We start from the raw sequence: 17,706 nt of genomic DNA on the forward strand, positions 1-17,706 counted from the left end.
ACACAGCTGAGTAACCTGGCGACCAACTTGTTTAATCGCTACAAGCGCGAGGCATTACGCGCTCGTGTCGATGCCTACGGCAATTGTAAGAGTTAAATAAAAAGGTTTTACTCAAAAACGCGCGCTCTGTTGTTCCTTTTTCAAATAGTTTCGACAACCGCGGGAAAGTTGTACAAGTAAATTTGTTCGACTTTGACTGTCTATTTAGTGTCAAATTTTGTGAAAATGACAACATTGTAAAGTTCTGTGTTTACAAAATTATTATTATTTACTTCATATTTTTTTGAGGACTATTTCATTTTGTTTTCTAATTCGATCAGTATTTAGGAACATACAAAAAATACTCTGTTTTCCAGAAGTGATTAACTATAGTGTTTGCAATTTAAACATGGAGAAGACAGGGGCTTCCAGACTTCTGCAGATGCAGGTGCGTTGTATTTCTGAGATATTCTTAGTAAATTACCTATTAAACAGATGGCATAGACAGTTCAAAAATACATTCTAGGCCATTATAAGTAACCTATGACCTAGAATGTCTCGAAACTAGTTTCTATTGAAGAGTGCAAATGGTTAAAGTCGTAGACATGTTATTATAATCAAAGATTACTTGAAAACGTAACTAGTATATTCCTCACAGTTTACATGTATCATAAAAACAATACGATTAACTACGACATTCAAAAGAAATGTAACGAATTTTAAATTCAAACGGAGTGTTCTAAAAAATCGGTTACTCTGACGTCATTTCCCCCAACCAACGTGCGCTGCTATTCCTTGAGGTTCAAGGGCAACCATACGATACTGTTATCACAAGTGAGTGGAACTTAAAACCTCAAACGTTTCTACGTGTTTATTGTTGTATCTAATTTAGCATCGTTATACTCCACTTCGTTAGCTGATAAGTTGAAATGATTGCTTATCTTGATTTTTATCAAGATTTCTTTGTAAAAAAAGCATTGTTTTCAATTTCTGTTTATATACATTAATATACCTATTAAAACGTTTGTAAAAACAGATAATGTCGATAATGTCTGCCTTGTTTCATGGCTAATAGTACTAAACCAGGTGTAACAAAAGGTAAAAGAAAAGATACTGTTTTAACCGACATTAAAAAAGGAGGTTCTCAATTCGACTGTACGTCTTTTTTGTTTGTATGCATGTTACGCGATAACTCCGAACTATGTGAACCGATTTTGACGATTCTTTTTTTTGTTGTAAAGGGGTACCTCGGAAGTGGTCCCATTTAAATTTGAAGAATATATTCCGGCTCTAAGGGTGGCATACTAGGGGATGATACCGGTTTCGCGCACTTTCCGGTTAACGATGTCAATAAAACTTGGCAAATTAATGTAATTCTACGCACTTTTGAGGTAGGTTTTTTTTGTACTTTGTACTGGTATTATTTGCATTTGTTCTTAACATTCATACTGGACTAAAATGTATGGGACAACTATCGAATTGTATGAAACACATGTTCCTTATATTACAGACTACATAGTAAAAGTTGTTTATATTGAGAGCCACAACTAATGATATACAATTCTTTGCTGAAAATTGTGCCTTACATCATTTACTTAGCCAACAAATTAGCTGTTTAAAAATTGTAAGCAGTAATTAAATTTGTTCTAAGTAGTTAAATTTTTAATGAATTGATATTCAATTATTTTTTATGTGAAATTACTCTACTAGTGTGTTATAATTATTAATACAAAGATCGAACACTCAGAAAAACTCCTTCGATCAGCGCTACGAAGTGGACCTTGGCCTCCGGCACTAAGAAGCGCCACTCTTCTCCCTTCTGTGCCGCTTTTTTACCCTGTTTCGTTACCAATCGGCTATTTGAAGCTTGGACTTGGTCGATCCAGCGATATCTAGAACGTCCAACGGACCTTCTGCCAGTCAGTTGCCCCAGATCTCTTGACTGTAGGATCCTCTTCCATCCTCTCGAAGTAGCCAGGTCAGCGAAGTCGGGCTGGTTTGATCTCACCCATGATGTTAGCCAACAATAAGAAATACGTATACCTTTATTTAACTGCAAATGTAAATATGTATTCTAACCGCTATGTGAATAGACAACGGTGTTTTTTTTTAGACGACTGTCTGTCGTCTTTGAACTTTGAACCCGGTTAAGCATAGGACACTTACCTATTTAGTATACTTATTATTGAATCCAGTCAATGGAACCGCTGTTTTAAACTTTTATAGCGGTTTTTTACAAGCTTGCTTTCTTTACCAAAAGTCTAGTGACGTTGTGAAAATCTTAGAACTCGATACTAGGTAGTTAAATTAATAATGATAATATCATTAATAAAGATTTATAATTATTATATTATAATAATTATAAATCTTTATTACGGACAACAGGTATCCTTGAAGTGTTAGTAATAAAAGTGGTTTATAATTAGGTTAGGTCTTAAATTCTACTACGGATTTTGTGGTTGTTATTAAATGCCGCATCACAGGGCACTCACTCCTGTCCGCGATAGACTTCAGTAGGCCGTTGCTGCTGCCACGTAATCTGTTTAATAAAGACTTCTTCCGTAACAGTGCCATGAAGCAGTTGACGCGAGCTTTCGCAAACATGGCAGACGCAGCAGAGTTCTGAAGGCGTTATTATATTACGTACGCAGGGCTCTGAGCGAGCTTTCGTTATAGCTGACCCACAGGGCACCCGCGTACAGTGGTGTGAAATAGGTTCTAAAAAGAGTGACCTTCACCTCCGTACATCGAGCAAACCTGCAAGCCAGCATGTTCGTCCTCACCGACAGTGCCCTATAATAATAACTGTGCAAAAGACTCCAAAATAGGTACAAAGTTGTACCTAGCTCCCGTACTAGGATCCCATGAGTAGCTAGCTATTACGTTCATCACGTATGTTGCTTTAAAATAAGAATAAATGTTTTTTCAAACGATCAACGCTTCAGGCTTTTTAGAGGTCCCATGGATGGTTACGGTTTACTGGGATGGTTATTAGTCATCAACCAGTTATAGTCCAGAGCTGAGCAGTGGGTTAAAACCCAAGTCCCAATCAAACAACCAAGGTTTTAACTGGGATATTCTATGGTTTTATCACATTTTTGCCCAAAATCTAGGGTAGAAACAGCTATATTTATAATTTTATAATTACAAATTTCGATGTAAAAAATCTGCCAAAAAAGAGTCAACTCCACACAATACCCACCTTACAATCCTGTGGATACTCACTTTTAAGAATGCACGTTACGATTCGATTTTCATGAAAATCGATTCAAGTTTATACGATCTAACGATTTTTTGTAACGATTTGCTCTTCTTCTTCTCTTTCGTATCACTCTTGACCGAGTGGTCGTGGTCATCACGGAGTACGTTTGTTAACGGCTGATGTGTCTTGCCTCACGACATCCCGTCATCTCTCTCTGTTAGTGGACTTCCTCGTGTACTCATGTAAAGGACCGCCCACTGCAAATTTTATTTGATCGGTCCATCGAATGGGTGACCTTCCGCGCGACTGCGCGGGGCACTAGACTTGGTACCCCCCCCTCTGCCTTGCACAACAAGACGCTCTATGGAGTCAAAATTCCGTCTTGAGACGTGACCGAAGAATTTCAGGATGCGAGTTTGTACCACAGTAGACTGATGCTGCTTGATGCCGAGTTCTTGGAGTATGGAGGCGTTTGAACCAAAGTCTGTCCACGTTACCCCAAGCATTCTTCTCCAGCACCACATTTCCAGAGCGTTTATTTTCTTCTTCTCGATTTCACGGAGCGCCCATGTCTCTGCAGCGTACAGAAATATGAGGAAAACTAGTGTTCGGACCAGCCGGATTTTAGTAGCCCTGGTAATGTTTCTATTCCTCCATATTTTCTTCAGTTTATCCATTGCTGTTCTAGATACTGCCGACTTATTATTACACGCTTTTCAAGTGAATCGAATCGTCTAGATCACAAAGCAATAAACATTTATAATAATATCATTAAATTTTGAACAAAACTCGATTTACGACACGTTTGTGCTGTAAATAGTTTTTACCCTCGATTTTTGGCGATAATGAGTTTTAACTCAGTGTTAACAAAGTGCTGGGTTAAAACTCGGGTGGTTTGGATTAATATTAGACATAACTGGTTGTATGTATAAGTATTGGTAAATCACGTGATTTAGATATACCTACATGACATTAAAATAATCTCAGTACAGAGCACTAAAAAAACCGTCTTCAAAAGTACGTCCAATTACATCTATTTGTCAAGTTTTATTGACATCGGTTACCGGAAGGTGCGCAAACCCGGATTCGTCCCCTAGTTCGCCACTATACGGGACTTGACACTGGAGGAAAAATCGGTTCTCACTACTCAAAGTATATTGCGAGAGAAAAACGCCTTGAATTGGAGATTAGCAAAATCAACCATTCAAATAATTGCTCCTTATAATAAAATTTAGGCGCTTTTTCTAAAAATGAATCTTCATGCGTGGTGGATGATTTTCTTTAAAACTAAATGGCATCATTATGGAGGTACCCTGTTTCCAACAAAAAAGCGAATCATCAAAATCTGTTCACAAATACCGGAGTTATCAAGTAAAATACATACAAACAAAAAGTCGAATGGAGAACCTCCTCCTTTTTTTGACACTGAACAAATATACTTACGCTTTAAAGTTCCTAAAAATTTTTCATTTTACCAAAAAACATATTTTTAATTTATTGGCCCCAATATAATGTTAGGTGTCTCCAACAACACATAATCAAACGTCAATACACGACAATGCCCCTATGTAGGACACGAGTCGGTTTGTCTACCTAAACTGGGACAAGCCATCGATAACACATGTCCTATATACAGGAGCCTCAATTGTGTAATGGTTTTCGATTAGGGCGCGACTCTTAGGTTGTTTAAAACTGTTGCTACGTACTTTTTTAACGAGTTTTTTTATGATATGTTTTAAGTAATGAGACGAACAAGTCGTGCGCCTGGTGGTAAGCGACACGCCTGTCAGATAAGTTAACAAGTCCCATGTGCCTGTTATTTCACCAGCATCCTTAACTCTTCAAAACTGGAACACAGTAATGCTGACATTACTGCTTGGCGGCAGAAATAGGTAAGCTGGCAATATTTCCCTGGACGAACTCTTTCACAAGGAGCTCTACTGCTACTAATCTACGTGTTTGTTGCAGATCTTTATTTTTATTGTTTTTAAAGACATTTTTCCCGCACGTCTTTATTATTTTTTTTTATTTTATTATATTTATCGTATCTGTGAGAAATCTACGAAACGGTTTTGTATTTTATTGCTTTTTGTCATTGATCCGACAAAAAGCATATAACTCTAACAAATTTATTACAAAACAAAAAACAATTCTTAACGGGTAAACTTACTCAAACCTACCCATAACAGTTGCAAAGCCACTCAGTCTAGTATTTAGACATAAAGTTGACCTAAATCTTCTTTGCCTGGAACTTAGATAATATAATATCTATACTAGTCTCTGTAGTAATCTCGTAGAAAGAAAGTTCGTACTCGTAACTCCGTTCATTCGGACGCTTCTTTTGATTTTTAATATATGGTACCAAGTAAACCGGCGATGTGACGTGATGTGTGAGGCGAATAATATTCGAAAAGGGTTTACCTATCTATAGTCCGAAACTACATTTTCCAGAAATAACGTTTGTTAGAAATTTCATAATTTCGATAGTAATTTTGAGAGGAAAATGTTTTTTCTTTTAAACCTAACCGAACCTAATCGTGTCTTTGCAATAAACATTCAACATATCCTGAAAGAACAACTGTTTCGTTATAATTCAGTTTACGGTGTAATGAAAATTCGAACAAACGTTGTTTCGGCCAAAAAAATTCTCGAGTTTGTGATAGGTTACCTCGAAAAGGCCAACAGATGGCAGTTATAATATTTTTGTCAAGGTTATTGCTCTTGTTTAGGCGTTGATTATACATATGTACAATAACATTATGATAAAGTCGCAAAGAAGTTGAATCTGTACTTTTAATATTTTAAAATAAAATGTTCTTTAAATAGTTTTGAATTTTTATTTTTTATGTTTTATACTTCTTATTTAGTACGTATGTCGCACTACCTCAAATTTTCGAGATTCAATACATTATTTTTTTATTTTGTTAAGTTACTTTAAGTGTCGCCATCTATACTTTGAAATATGTACTAAAGTTAATTTGTATGAATTGATACTCCATGCGTCGAGTGTCACCAACACTTTTAAATTTTAAAAAAACAAAACCGGAACGCAATAATGCATATAATACTGCTTGGCAGCAGAAAGCTCAAAGTAAAATGTTAAATACATTTACGAAAGTTGTTTGAGTGTTTTCCACTTCTGCATTTCGGATTTTTTTTTAAATACAGAGTCACCCTGTACTTCAGATTTACTTCCGAGGTACACGATGAAGTGGCAGTTCGTTGTTTATGTAGTTCGACGCAGAGTTAAAATTACTTAAGAGATTAAAATTTTCACACCAGTATTTTATATTTATCGTCTTTATAATAATAATAATAATAATAATAATCTTTTATTTCAAACTAATGCTCATATTTTGGTAGTAACAATTTTCTTATTCTATGTTAGGAACAATGAAATTTAATTAATTATTTAATATTATACATGGCGACTCTGGAACGCATGAGACACGCATTCCAGTGCCTTACTAACGGGCAATTTACTCGCTCTAGAATGGTTAGTATTCAGGTGACCGCTGCTGCTGTCCCGCACGCGCTGCATCACCGAAGCTACCCCTTTGCGCATAATAGTCTGGAAACTATCAACATGCGCCTCGGCAAACATACCTGATGCGCTGCAAAATCTGGGTAACCCCAGCAGCATCCTAAACCCATTATATTCTATTCGTAGGGCATCCAGTGATCTGCGTGTACACTTGGCCCACAGGCTGCACGTGTAGAAAGTTTGGCAGTATGCCTTGAACAAGGTTGTTTCGACTTCTACATAACAATCTTCGAGCCAGCATGTTGCTTCTCACTGATAATGCCCTACACTCCCTCTCTATGTCCAGGCCGTCAGAGAGGTCCGCGTTGACCCAGTGCCCAAGGTATTTAAACTTCGTGACTCTATTTTAGAAGTGTTCCTCCAAGCTTAACTGGAGGAACATACTTCGGCGTTTTGTACTGATATAACAAGTAATATGCATACTGCTGTGTCTGCAAGCTTGCATATGTATACTTTTGATCCATACGTTATTGACGCCCACGAAATTCCAACAATAATAACACTTATTACATTGTTTTTACCGTGTATTCAAGGAAAATGTGATTACGAAATTCAATGTAAACCAGACCGCTTCGATTGTGCGTGGGTTAAACTTGGAAACTGTAACAAATTGACTTTTTAATTTGCGTTTAATAAATACGCTAAAAGGTTTTAACCATAAATTTATTATTTCGTATTATGAATAGAAAACAAGTTACGTAAGTGTTGTTAATCGGCTAGCGTGATGGTGTGGGAACCGTGCCTATCAGTGAGATGTATACAGGATGACATTGTAATATAAATAAATCAAAGTCAAAGTCACATAATCATTTATTCCATAGGTAAAATGTTAACACTTCAAAACGTCATTTTTGAAGCTACGTTCTCTACGATGACCTCCCTGAGAAGAACGAGCTAGAAACTCTAGAGATTGCTCTTTTCAAATAAACTTAAATGCTATGGAATATACTTTGAATCATAATTGTGTGGAATCAAGACTCATGTTATCTTTGCTTACATATTTCGATTTTGTAATATGAATTTAAACTTAGGCCATGATAATCTTAATATACACTCCGGAATCTTATTGTAAAAACGTATACAGTTCACCATAAAAGAATCGTTTACCTTAGTTAAATGAAATCGTGGTGCCATACATGACAGGCAAATGACTCCACTCCACCTGATGTTAAGTGGAAAGTGGTATCCAAACGCGAAGGAACCTAGTGCAGCGATGGAATCCTCACTGCACTAGACACCTCCACCCTGCCTGCCTACAATATGCCTCTTCACGCCTCGTTTGAAGGACCCCATATCATAAGAGGGAGGGAAGACATGTGCCGGAAGGGAGTTCCATTTGTCAACCGTGCGGCAGAGAAAGGAGCCACCGAACCTTTTAGTACGCGATGGAATGCGGCAGGTAGTGAAACGGTGACTACGAAGGCCAGCACGCGTGCTTCTGAGCAGGAACGGGGAAGGGGGGATGAGGTTGAACAGCTCTTCAGAGCACTCACCATGGTACATGCGGTAAAAGGCGCTAAGCGATGCAACATCTCTACGCAGTTGCAGAGGTTCAAGGCGTGATGAGACCTCTTCGTCGCCTATGATTCGAGTAGCACGACGCTGTAATTTATCCAAGGCATCGAGTAAGTACTTGGCGGAGCCGTCCCACAAGTGCGAACAATACTCAACGCAAGACCGGACCTGTGTTTTGTACAGCAGGCATAACTGGTCCGGCGTGAAAAAACGTCGCACCTTGTTCAGGACTCCGAGTTTCCGTGAGGCTGTTTTGATCACAGATTCGATGTAGCTCCTTGGATTCAAATCACAGCAGATTTCCATACCGAGCAAGGTAAAACTGCTCTGAGGTGAAAGTGCTGTGCTCATCAGAGAAGGCATGGGAAGGAACGGCGACAATTTTGTTGTTAACGCGCAAACCTGTGTTTTCTTGGCGTTGAACTCAACAAGATTTTTAGATCCCCATGCAGAGATGAGGTCCAATATCCTATTGAGCTCAACGACAAGATCAGATCGCTCTCTGTCAGTATCGGTGCGCCCAGCTGCGGGGAATCCGTGATATCCCCCATGAACAGTGCTATCATCTGCATAACAATGAATATTCCCAAGTGGAAGCATATCATTGATATGCAGAAGGAAAAGCGTGGGAGATAGGACGGATCCCTGCGGTACGCCGGCAGCAAAGTAGCACTTTATACTATGGCAGTAACTAACCTAGTCTAGCAATAGCAATCGGTAAGCTCACGTATTCTACGGACTGCGTATGCAAAACTAAATCTGTGTAGTAAGGTCACATGACAACTTTTCAGGAGAGAGGTTTAAAGATTCCACGTACGAATGGTATGGTATGATGTAAAGGGCTGTTGTCCGCAACTCAACGTCCAAGCGCCTGTCTTGCGTGTGGTGGTTGCAGGGTACTCACAGAACAATAAATACATTAGAAGTGGTTAATTAGCGTCTGACGCGTGCCAATTATAAATCTCGAAAGACTTATCTGAGACCAGTCCGCCATTTTCGCTTTGTTTGGTATGGTTGTGTCATTCTTTCGTGCAAATTCTTTAAAATCCTACAAAAGCGAGTGACCTGGATACTCCAAGGTACTTTGCCCTGTAGTTGGCCACGCCGGAGAATTGCAGCAGGATGTGCGCAGCGGTTTCGATTTCTATGAACGAAATTGCTTTACAACTTTTATAATTAAATAGAAGAGTTACAAAATTTCACAATATTAGACAATATCACATACGCCATGATGTAAGTAACTAACGTACTTGTGGAAATTGGAAACAGTGACGCTATCAGAAATACTCAGACCCCGGGACAATACAGAAAAGTTAGTTTTTCTACATTAAGGCTTACTTTACGTTGCGACGGAACGAAATGGAAGCGAATTTTATGGTCAATTGTGTAACGCACAAACTAGACACGAACCAAAAATCACGTCGCGCGTCTTCCGCGGAATTCTCGCGCGTGCTCGAGAATGCTAACGCATTCACGAGAATTCCATAGCCGCCGTCGGCGCCGCCTGGCGAAGCCGCTGGAAGTGGCGTGAAGCTCGCGAATGCTCGAGCATTCCAGCGAATGTTGTATCCTACTCAGTGTAATCAAATACAAGGAAATTCCAAATAAAATTCTACTGAAGAGCCACTTTTTGATCCATTCTTATTACAAGCCGCATACAGTTAAATTTAAATCATAAGTTTAAAGCTTGAGGCGCTATTGACCATGCAGCGAATTAATTGAAATTTCAATATAAAATCATAACGTCGCTGACTTGCAATAGGTTTTTAACTTTCGACCATGATCGAGGTAAAGGGCTAAAGTATACATATTGACAGTTCAAAATTTGTTACTTCTTTTTAAATTAGAAACACGATCAATCATTGTCAAGATTTCATAGTAATCAAAATTATGAATATGCGAGTTTTGGCGAAAACGGTTTTGGCAATAATAGATTCCATATTACCTCAGCTCGAATTCAAATTTGCCTAATGCAGGGACCCGAGCATTATTTCCGAATCAATTTTTTTACAAACGAAATTAAAACCATTTAAAAATTGACTTTAAAAAAAAGTCATTGGTATATGTAAAGTTCCTATTTAATACAGCAGTTTGCTTGTAAAACTTCGAGATATGTTTGTGTTTTTTTAATCGTGAAATATTTTAGGAATCGTGTTTTCACGCCGTATCGTAATCGGTGTACTATGTCCTCATTAAACACTCCATTAAACACTTTCACTGTGTTATGCGAAATCAACCAAAGCCATGTGAGGTTGTGTCTTAACACCTTGGCCTTAGCACTTCGATTGTTTTTTATCTTCCGTGGAGAAACGTATGTGAAATTGTCTAATATTTATTTATTTACCTACATTTATTCATGCACAATTTTTAAGTACACGGTACCTTAAGAGAATAACGGCGTAGTTAATATTTTAATAACTTAAAATATTACAACGGGCTTGGTTCCATTCTGTAATCTTAAGATTACTTTCAAATCCTTTGAAGCGAAGGCAATCTTATCTAAAAATTTGGAGTTAAGTAACTATGATGCAAGTAACCTATGACTGGAGAGATAAAGTCAAAAAGATTAAATTAGAAATGAGATCCACGGCTTAAACGTAATCAGGTTAATTCGGGCTTATGTGGCTCTGATCATACCGATGTAAAGTGAAAACCAAGATGTACAACATTTCTAATCCATCGTAGGGAGTACCTCAGTAGGTACCATTGAAACTTGAAGGATGGCGAATTAGGGGATTAATGCTGGATTTCACCCCGTTTCCCCGAGCTGATTTCAGTAAATCTTAGCAAATAAATGCAGTTCCATAAAGTCTTGAGGTCAGTTTCTTTTTTAAGAAAAGGTATTATATTATATAGTGCCATGATAAAAACTTATTTTTTGTGAGTGTGTGTTATTATACTTTAGTTTAATTTCATTTTTTTTTCGCTTTAGTTTCGTTATTTATCCTGAATAACTTTTGTCATTCTAGATTGTATTTTTAGTGCAATAAAAGCCTCCGGATGTGGAAAAACAGGCATTCCCTGCAGACAGGGAATTCCAGTCCATAGACGTTCGCCATATTAGCTCTACTGCTGCTTAATTATTTAAAAAAAACAAAGTATCAGTGCGTGCTGTTGTAAGTAAGTAATATACAATTTTTCGAGAGGATTGTACTAGAGCGAAGCATGAGAGTAGAGCATCAGCAGCATATCTCAGAAAAATAGTGATGTGCGGTTGTATGACAGAGTGCAGAATGCTGTGATCCGTGAAAAATATAAAAAAATGGTGGTTTAAAAGAGAATGTAGCGACAAAAATAGAAAAGGATATGCTGAGGTGGTTTGGACACATGGAGCGGATGAAGGAACGTAGATTCACGAAAGAAATTATGTAGAGCTAACGTAGAAGGAATCATTGGAAGAGGACGGCCACTAAGAACATTTTCAGATGAAATTGAGTGTTCTTAAAAAGGCTGAAGTGCATAGTGAGAAAAGCAAGAGAGCATCTATGAAAAGAATGATGAATGTAAGTGAAGCAAGAGAGGTTTGTAAGGATCGTGTTAAGTGGCGAACGATAGTCTATAATAGTATATAAAATAAAAATAGATTGTCGTAGAAGCCTACAAAAAGTGAAAAATACATGACTGTAGAAGTATAATAATTATGATAATGGCCTAGTAAGCAGGAGCCGTCGCGCTTTGAAATCGATCGCGACAATGTAACATACTAACCCATCTTTGTTCACGCGATCACTACACGACCCATAGAGATGTCGCTACTTGGTGTCTTCAATCATTTGCATAATATATTTTATTTATCAAAATATATTTATGAATATACACTAACAAACATATGCACGTTTACAGGCATCGCAACATGGTAAAGACTGGGGCCGTTATTAATTACAATTTATTCTGGACGTGTAAATCACTTTTAAAAATGAATAGTTTTTTCATTTCATAATTTTTTTTATATTTGGTTATGTTTTTCAATATTCTGTAGTTAATTACAGATTTTTATGGCCATAGAATGTGCCCGGAAGTATGTATCTTCACTTTTTAATAATATTTATTGCACAGGAAAAAGCACAGAATACATTTAATAAAAGGAAAACACAAACAAACGGTACTGCTTATTTCTATAAGAAATTTCTTCCTGCAGACCAAAATACAGGAAAAAATAATTGTAATAACGGGCTTACGTGTACAAAATACAAAATTATGTAATACAATATTTAACACGAAAACTATTATAAACTAGATAAATACATATTTTAAAATATACCTATAAACTGGATGGAGCAGTACATAAATAAAGCTCTTTAACTCTCAATTTAAAAGTAGCTAATGATGTACTTTCGTGAACAGAAGTAGGAAGTGCGTATATCTAATCTAATATATATAATATATAGTATTTTCAATTTAGAGATTTTATGTGTATAGACTCATGAGATCCTCGGACTTGACACTTTAGATTACAACAAAGATCACAACACTAATAAAAATTCATTCGATCCGGCCGGATTCGAACCAGCAGCTTCAGGCAATCCGTGTTAGATGCTCTGCCAATTAAACCACGGACTGTACAAGCAGGCCTTACGAATTTTTCTATATGCTTGTTGCAGATCTTTGGCTTTTTTATCGACCTTTTTGCAGTAGCGCCATCTGTGAGAAATCTATGAAATCTAAGTGGTCATAATAATTCGTCTATCTTTGAAGCCCATAATTTAGTCCATCCATCAACTTGAAAATTTTGCACAGTGAACAAGAGTATAAGTGTAAACTAGTTCTATAAACATTGTAAACAATGCGCTTATAACACCAGAAGTAGTACTTGGCTTGTTATATAATGTTAAAAAGTCGGAGTTTATGATCTTTTGAGGCGCCGGTGGGAAGAGTCCTACGTGTGCAATACTTAATGGTTCTCCGTTAAAAAGGGTTAGCCACTTTAAATACTTGGGATACTATGTTACCGACGACCTCAAGGATGACCTGGATATACAGCGCTAACGGAGAGCACTCTCAGTGAGAGCAAATATGCTTGCCCGCAGGTTCGCCAGATATACGGCTGCAGTTATGATAACATTGTTTATAGCTTACTGCACACCAATGTACGCTAGCGCTCTGTGGAAGAGCTACACTCAGTGCTCTCGGAATGCTCTGTGCGTGCAATACAACAACGCCTTCAAGACGCTGTTGGGGCTGTCACGTTTCTGCAGTGCCTCAGCCATGTTCACATATAAAAAATATAATAAAAATAAAGTATTATACTTAGATATGAAATACTTTTTATTAATTAAATTTTTATTGAATTGATATTCAATTATTTTTTGTGAAATTACTCCACTAGTTTCTTATAATTATTAATACAAAGATCGAACACTCAGAAAAAACACTCAGAAAAAATTCCTTCGCTCCGGTCGGATTCGAACCGACGTCTTCTTGCATACCGTGCCAGACGCTATACCAACTAAGCCACTGAACGAACCAACGGACCTCACGAATTTTTCTATGTGCATGCGTCGTGTCTTTGTACTTGGTCTTTCAACGACTTTTTAGTCGTAGCGCCATCTATGAGAAATCTATAGTCAGGTATCGTAAAAAAAATACTTTTCATATTGTCTCGAATTTTGGTGTTTGTGGTTGTTGTTTCCGATTTCCATAACATAAGTGCTTTAGTTATTTTGACCTCTACCACGAGTATACTGTGACATTTGTCGCTAGCGACCGTGTAAATTACTTCACAATTTTGTATGGCAAATTATACAGGGCCCTAGCGGTCACAAAAGGAAACAAGATTTTGCTAGAATTCGCTAGCGATAACTGTCACTGTAATCTTATGGTAGAGGCACAGATTTTTTTTTTTTATTGTGACTCCGCAAAATGACTGCACCGCGCCTGATGGAAAGTGCGAATACAGTCCAGAGTTGAGAGTAACGGATGGAAAACACAAATATCTTCACTCCGTCACTATCATTTTGCCGGTCTGGCCAAATGCTTCTTCACACTACGTTTGAAGGACCCGATGTTATAGAGGGGAGGGAATACATGCGCCGGGAGTTGGTTCCACAATTTGATGGTTCGGCATAAAAACGAATTGCCAAATTTTTTAGTGCGGGACGGTATTGAACTGACCGTCCAACTGTGGCAACGCAGTCCGGCGCGGGTGATCCGCTGATGGAAAGGAGAGGAAGGGATAAGGTTGAATAACTCTTCAGAGCACTCACCGTGGTACAGGCGATAGAATAGAGATAGAAGAGACGATAGATAGGATCACAGCAACAAAATGATGTTGTCTAATTATGTGTGAAATTTTATAACTCTTCTATTAATGCATAAAAGTTGTCAACTAATTAAAGATTGCAGTATACGGGACGGGGGCGGAAGGGAACGTGCAAAATGTACATGTGGCGATATTTTTCACGTCCAAAGTCAATGTCAAATAATCATTTATTTCATGGGTAAAATTTTACATTTGAAAACGTCATTTTTGAGCTACTGCTCGTTCACTATACTGACCTCCCTGCGACGAACGAGCAAGAAACTCTTAGGATTGCTCTTTTCAGATAAACTTAAATGCTATGGAATACATTTTGAATCATAATTGTATGAAATCTAGACTCTTGTTGTCTTTCCATACTTCTCTATTTAAAACATACTCTTCAATTTTGTAATATCACTTTTCAATTAAAACACTTTTAATGTAAGTTTTAAACTTAATAAATGATAATGTTAATTTATTATCTGGAATTTTATTGTAAAAACTTATACAGTTCACCATAAAAGAATCGTTTACCTTAGTTAAACGAAATCGTGGTACCATGAGTTTGGACTTAGTTCTAAGGTTAATATTATGGATATCTTCTTTCTTAATGAAATTATGTATATTTTTACGGACATACAAAATATTTGAGTAAATGTACTGTGATGCCACAGTCATGATACCAGTCTCCTTGGACTTTTCTCTGAGAGAAAAGAAAGAAAAGAGAGTCCCGATCCCGTCGCGTATACTTGAATAGGTACTATGTTTTTATGTGTAACGATATTAACATTAAATGCCATCCGTTACGTATGCTGCGACCTTTAGTTCTTAGAATCTTTAAATCTCTCTCCTAAAAAGTTGTCACGTGGTTTTATTGAACCAAACGTGAGATTTACTCTAAAGCATACTCCAAAATTGATGTAAATTTTCTTACATATACCATAACAATCCATTAACAAAATCTTCAACAGTTCACAGAGAATATGGGAATAGGTCACGTCAATTATCCTGTACAATCAACCTTTTAACTTCTAACCTATCAGGAATTCCCCACGTTAATGTCCTGTGAATAAAGAACAATTTGTACTAAAAACATTGCGTGATGGACAACTATTAAATGCCGCATTGAACACAAAAAAATGTTTCCATACATAGCTGCCTATCTATGAACAATATCGGACCGTAAACGCTCTACTGGTCTGGCCAATAGGATTTTAATTTTCCATTGTCCAGATCAGCTAGTGATTTATTAAAGTATCGTTGAGTACAAAATAGCAGACTTCTGGTCATGTAACTATTAAATAGGTGTGTGTAATGTGATGGTTTAAGGTTGTTTACGAGGAAATTTTTCCGTTTGTCAAGTAATGTCATACAATTGTCATTGCTTCATTTATTTGAGTAAAGTTTAATTTTATTATTATGGAATTGTAATTTTACCTGACCTCCAAAAGAATAAAAAAACAAGCAAATATAATAAAAACGCACTCATTCAACGCTCTCGCTCAACATAGCCCCGCACTAGGAAAACCCTGTATCGCGGGTGCCATGGACACACATATAGACAACCACAAATTACACCCAAACACTGTGAAAAGCTGTAAACAACGAAAACATCGATGCCGTGTGGCGGATGATCAAAACAGACAGGCATGTTACATACCATGAGATTCGGGCAGAGGCATAGGCATAAGTTGCTACGTGGCTACTGTTGCTTTGAAGAAACGTTGTACCATGAATAGTGATTGGTACACGACCATTTATTTGCCGGAAGTTATTGACAAATTCTGTAAAAATAACCACCACATCTTGCACCACGATAATGCCAGTTCTCACACGGCCAGACAGACAAATGAATTTTTGAAGGTGAAAAACGTTGACCTTATGAGCCATCCCGCATACAGTCCCGACCTGGCACTTTGTGACTTTTATTTATTTCCAAAAATTAAGAATGAACTACGCGGTCAACGACTTTCATTACCTGAAGAGGCTGTGGAAGAGTATGAAAAATATGTTTCAGAGATAGTCACGGATGAGTGGCATAAATATTTTCAAAATTGGTTCATTCGTATGAAAAAGTGCATTAACGCTAACGGAGAACATTTTGAGAAACAATAAATTCATTTCTGACCATTTATAATATTTTTTTCTTATTAATTCCGGAAACTTATAGTGCACCCCACGTATATGTGAAATTGTATAACTATCCTTTTTAAACATAATAAAGTTAACGACTAATTTCGTTCGTAGAATCTTCGAACCTCTTACCCAAAAAGTTCTCATTTTGCAGGTGTGACCTTATTACACCAAGGGTGCAATATGAAAATAATAATAATAATGTGCCAGACAACTGCACCAATTGCCTGGAATCAAACTAGGGAATTCCCTGTACTATGAGTACCAGAGCAACGGTATCCACTCTGGGGCATCTCCCAGAACACTCAGGCCGGAACCAATTTAGAAAAGGCCTTTTCCCAAATTGGTCCTTCCAGAAATCGTACTTGGGGTCTCTGCATCCAGCGCCCACTGCGTAAACGCTAGGCCGTCAAGGTCGTCAAGATATTTTGCCACGGGAGCAACGTTCATAGATATTTAAACTTCCGGTTTTTAAAGTGATCACAAATATAGACTGTATATCAATGTCATAAGCATGAGGTGTTCCGTGCTTTCCCTATATAATAGACCAAAGGAGGAGCGAAAGAGGTGTTTTTTTTATTAATAATAGACGCTTGGCCACAATCTCACCTGCTGTTAAGCGACGATGTGACCGACAATGGTACGCGTTTGCCTAAAAAATGCTTATTCACTCTAGCCTTGAATAGCCACAAATTGTACTTTCCGGGAAACGCAGATGCAGAGGTAGAGATTCCATTCCTTTGCCGAACGCATCAGAAAGGAGGAAGCAAAGCGCTTAGTGCAAATGAGTGATATATCAACGACATAAGGATGGAGTGTTCCGGACCTTCTAGTCAACCAAAGGAGACACGGTGAGGGTGAGTCAAATTGAAAAGCTCCTACGCACTCTCCTCCAAATGTATCCGATAGAAAACCGACAAGCAGGCTAATTTTCTGCGATGGTCGACATTTTGAGGCTTCGACTCCTCAAGATAATTGTTTTTCGTTCGCTTTCGCTTTGCTCTTCGCTCCGCCGAGTCCAAGGCAGCTAACTTGTAATGGGCAGAGCCGTCCCAAAGGTGGCAGCAGTACTCCATACACGATCGAACTTTTTGG

General features: G+C 37.7%; 1 protein-coding gene across 3 annotated transcripts in view; it reads left to right on the forward strand.

The window, feature by feature from the left end:
• The first annotated feature begins 366 nt into the window (after positions 1–366).
• LOC113226489 (zinc finger C2HC domain-containing protein 1C) overlaps positions 367–17,706 on the forward strand; it is an 89,437-nt gene continuing 72,097 nt past the window's right edge. Inside the window, exon 1 of one of the 3 annotated variants that reach the window (XM_026459121.1) lies at positions 367–427. In XM_026459121.1, coding sequence (XP_026314906.1) covers positions 389–427 — 39 coding nt within the window. In that variant the 5' untranslated portion in view covers positions 367–388. The remainder of the gene's footprint in view (positions 428–17,706) is intronic. The other 2 variants (XM_026459123.1, XM_026459122.1) reach the window with 2 other exon arrangements.

The sequence above is a fragment of the Hyposmocoma kahamanoa genome, unplaced genomic scaffold (genome assembly GCF_003589595.1).
Source record: "Hyposmocoma kahamanoa isolate Upper Pololo Valley unplaced genomic scaffold, ASM358959v1 192, whole genome shotgun sequence".
NCBI classification, from domain to species: Eukaryota; Metazoa; Arthropoda; class Insecta; order Lepidoptera; family Cosmopterigidae; genus Hyposmocoma; species Hyposmocoma kahamanoa.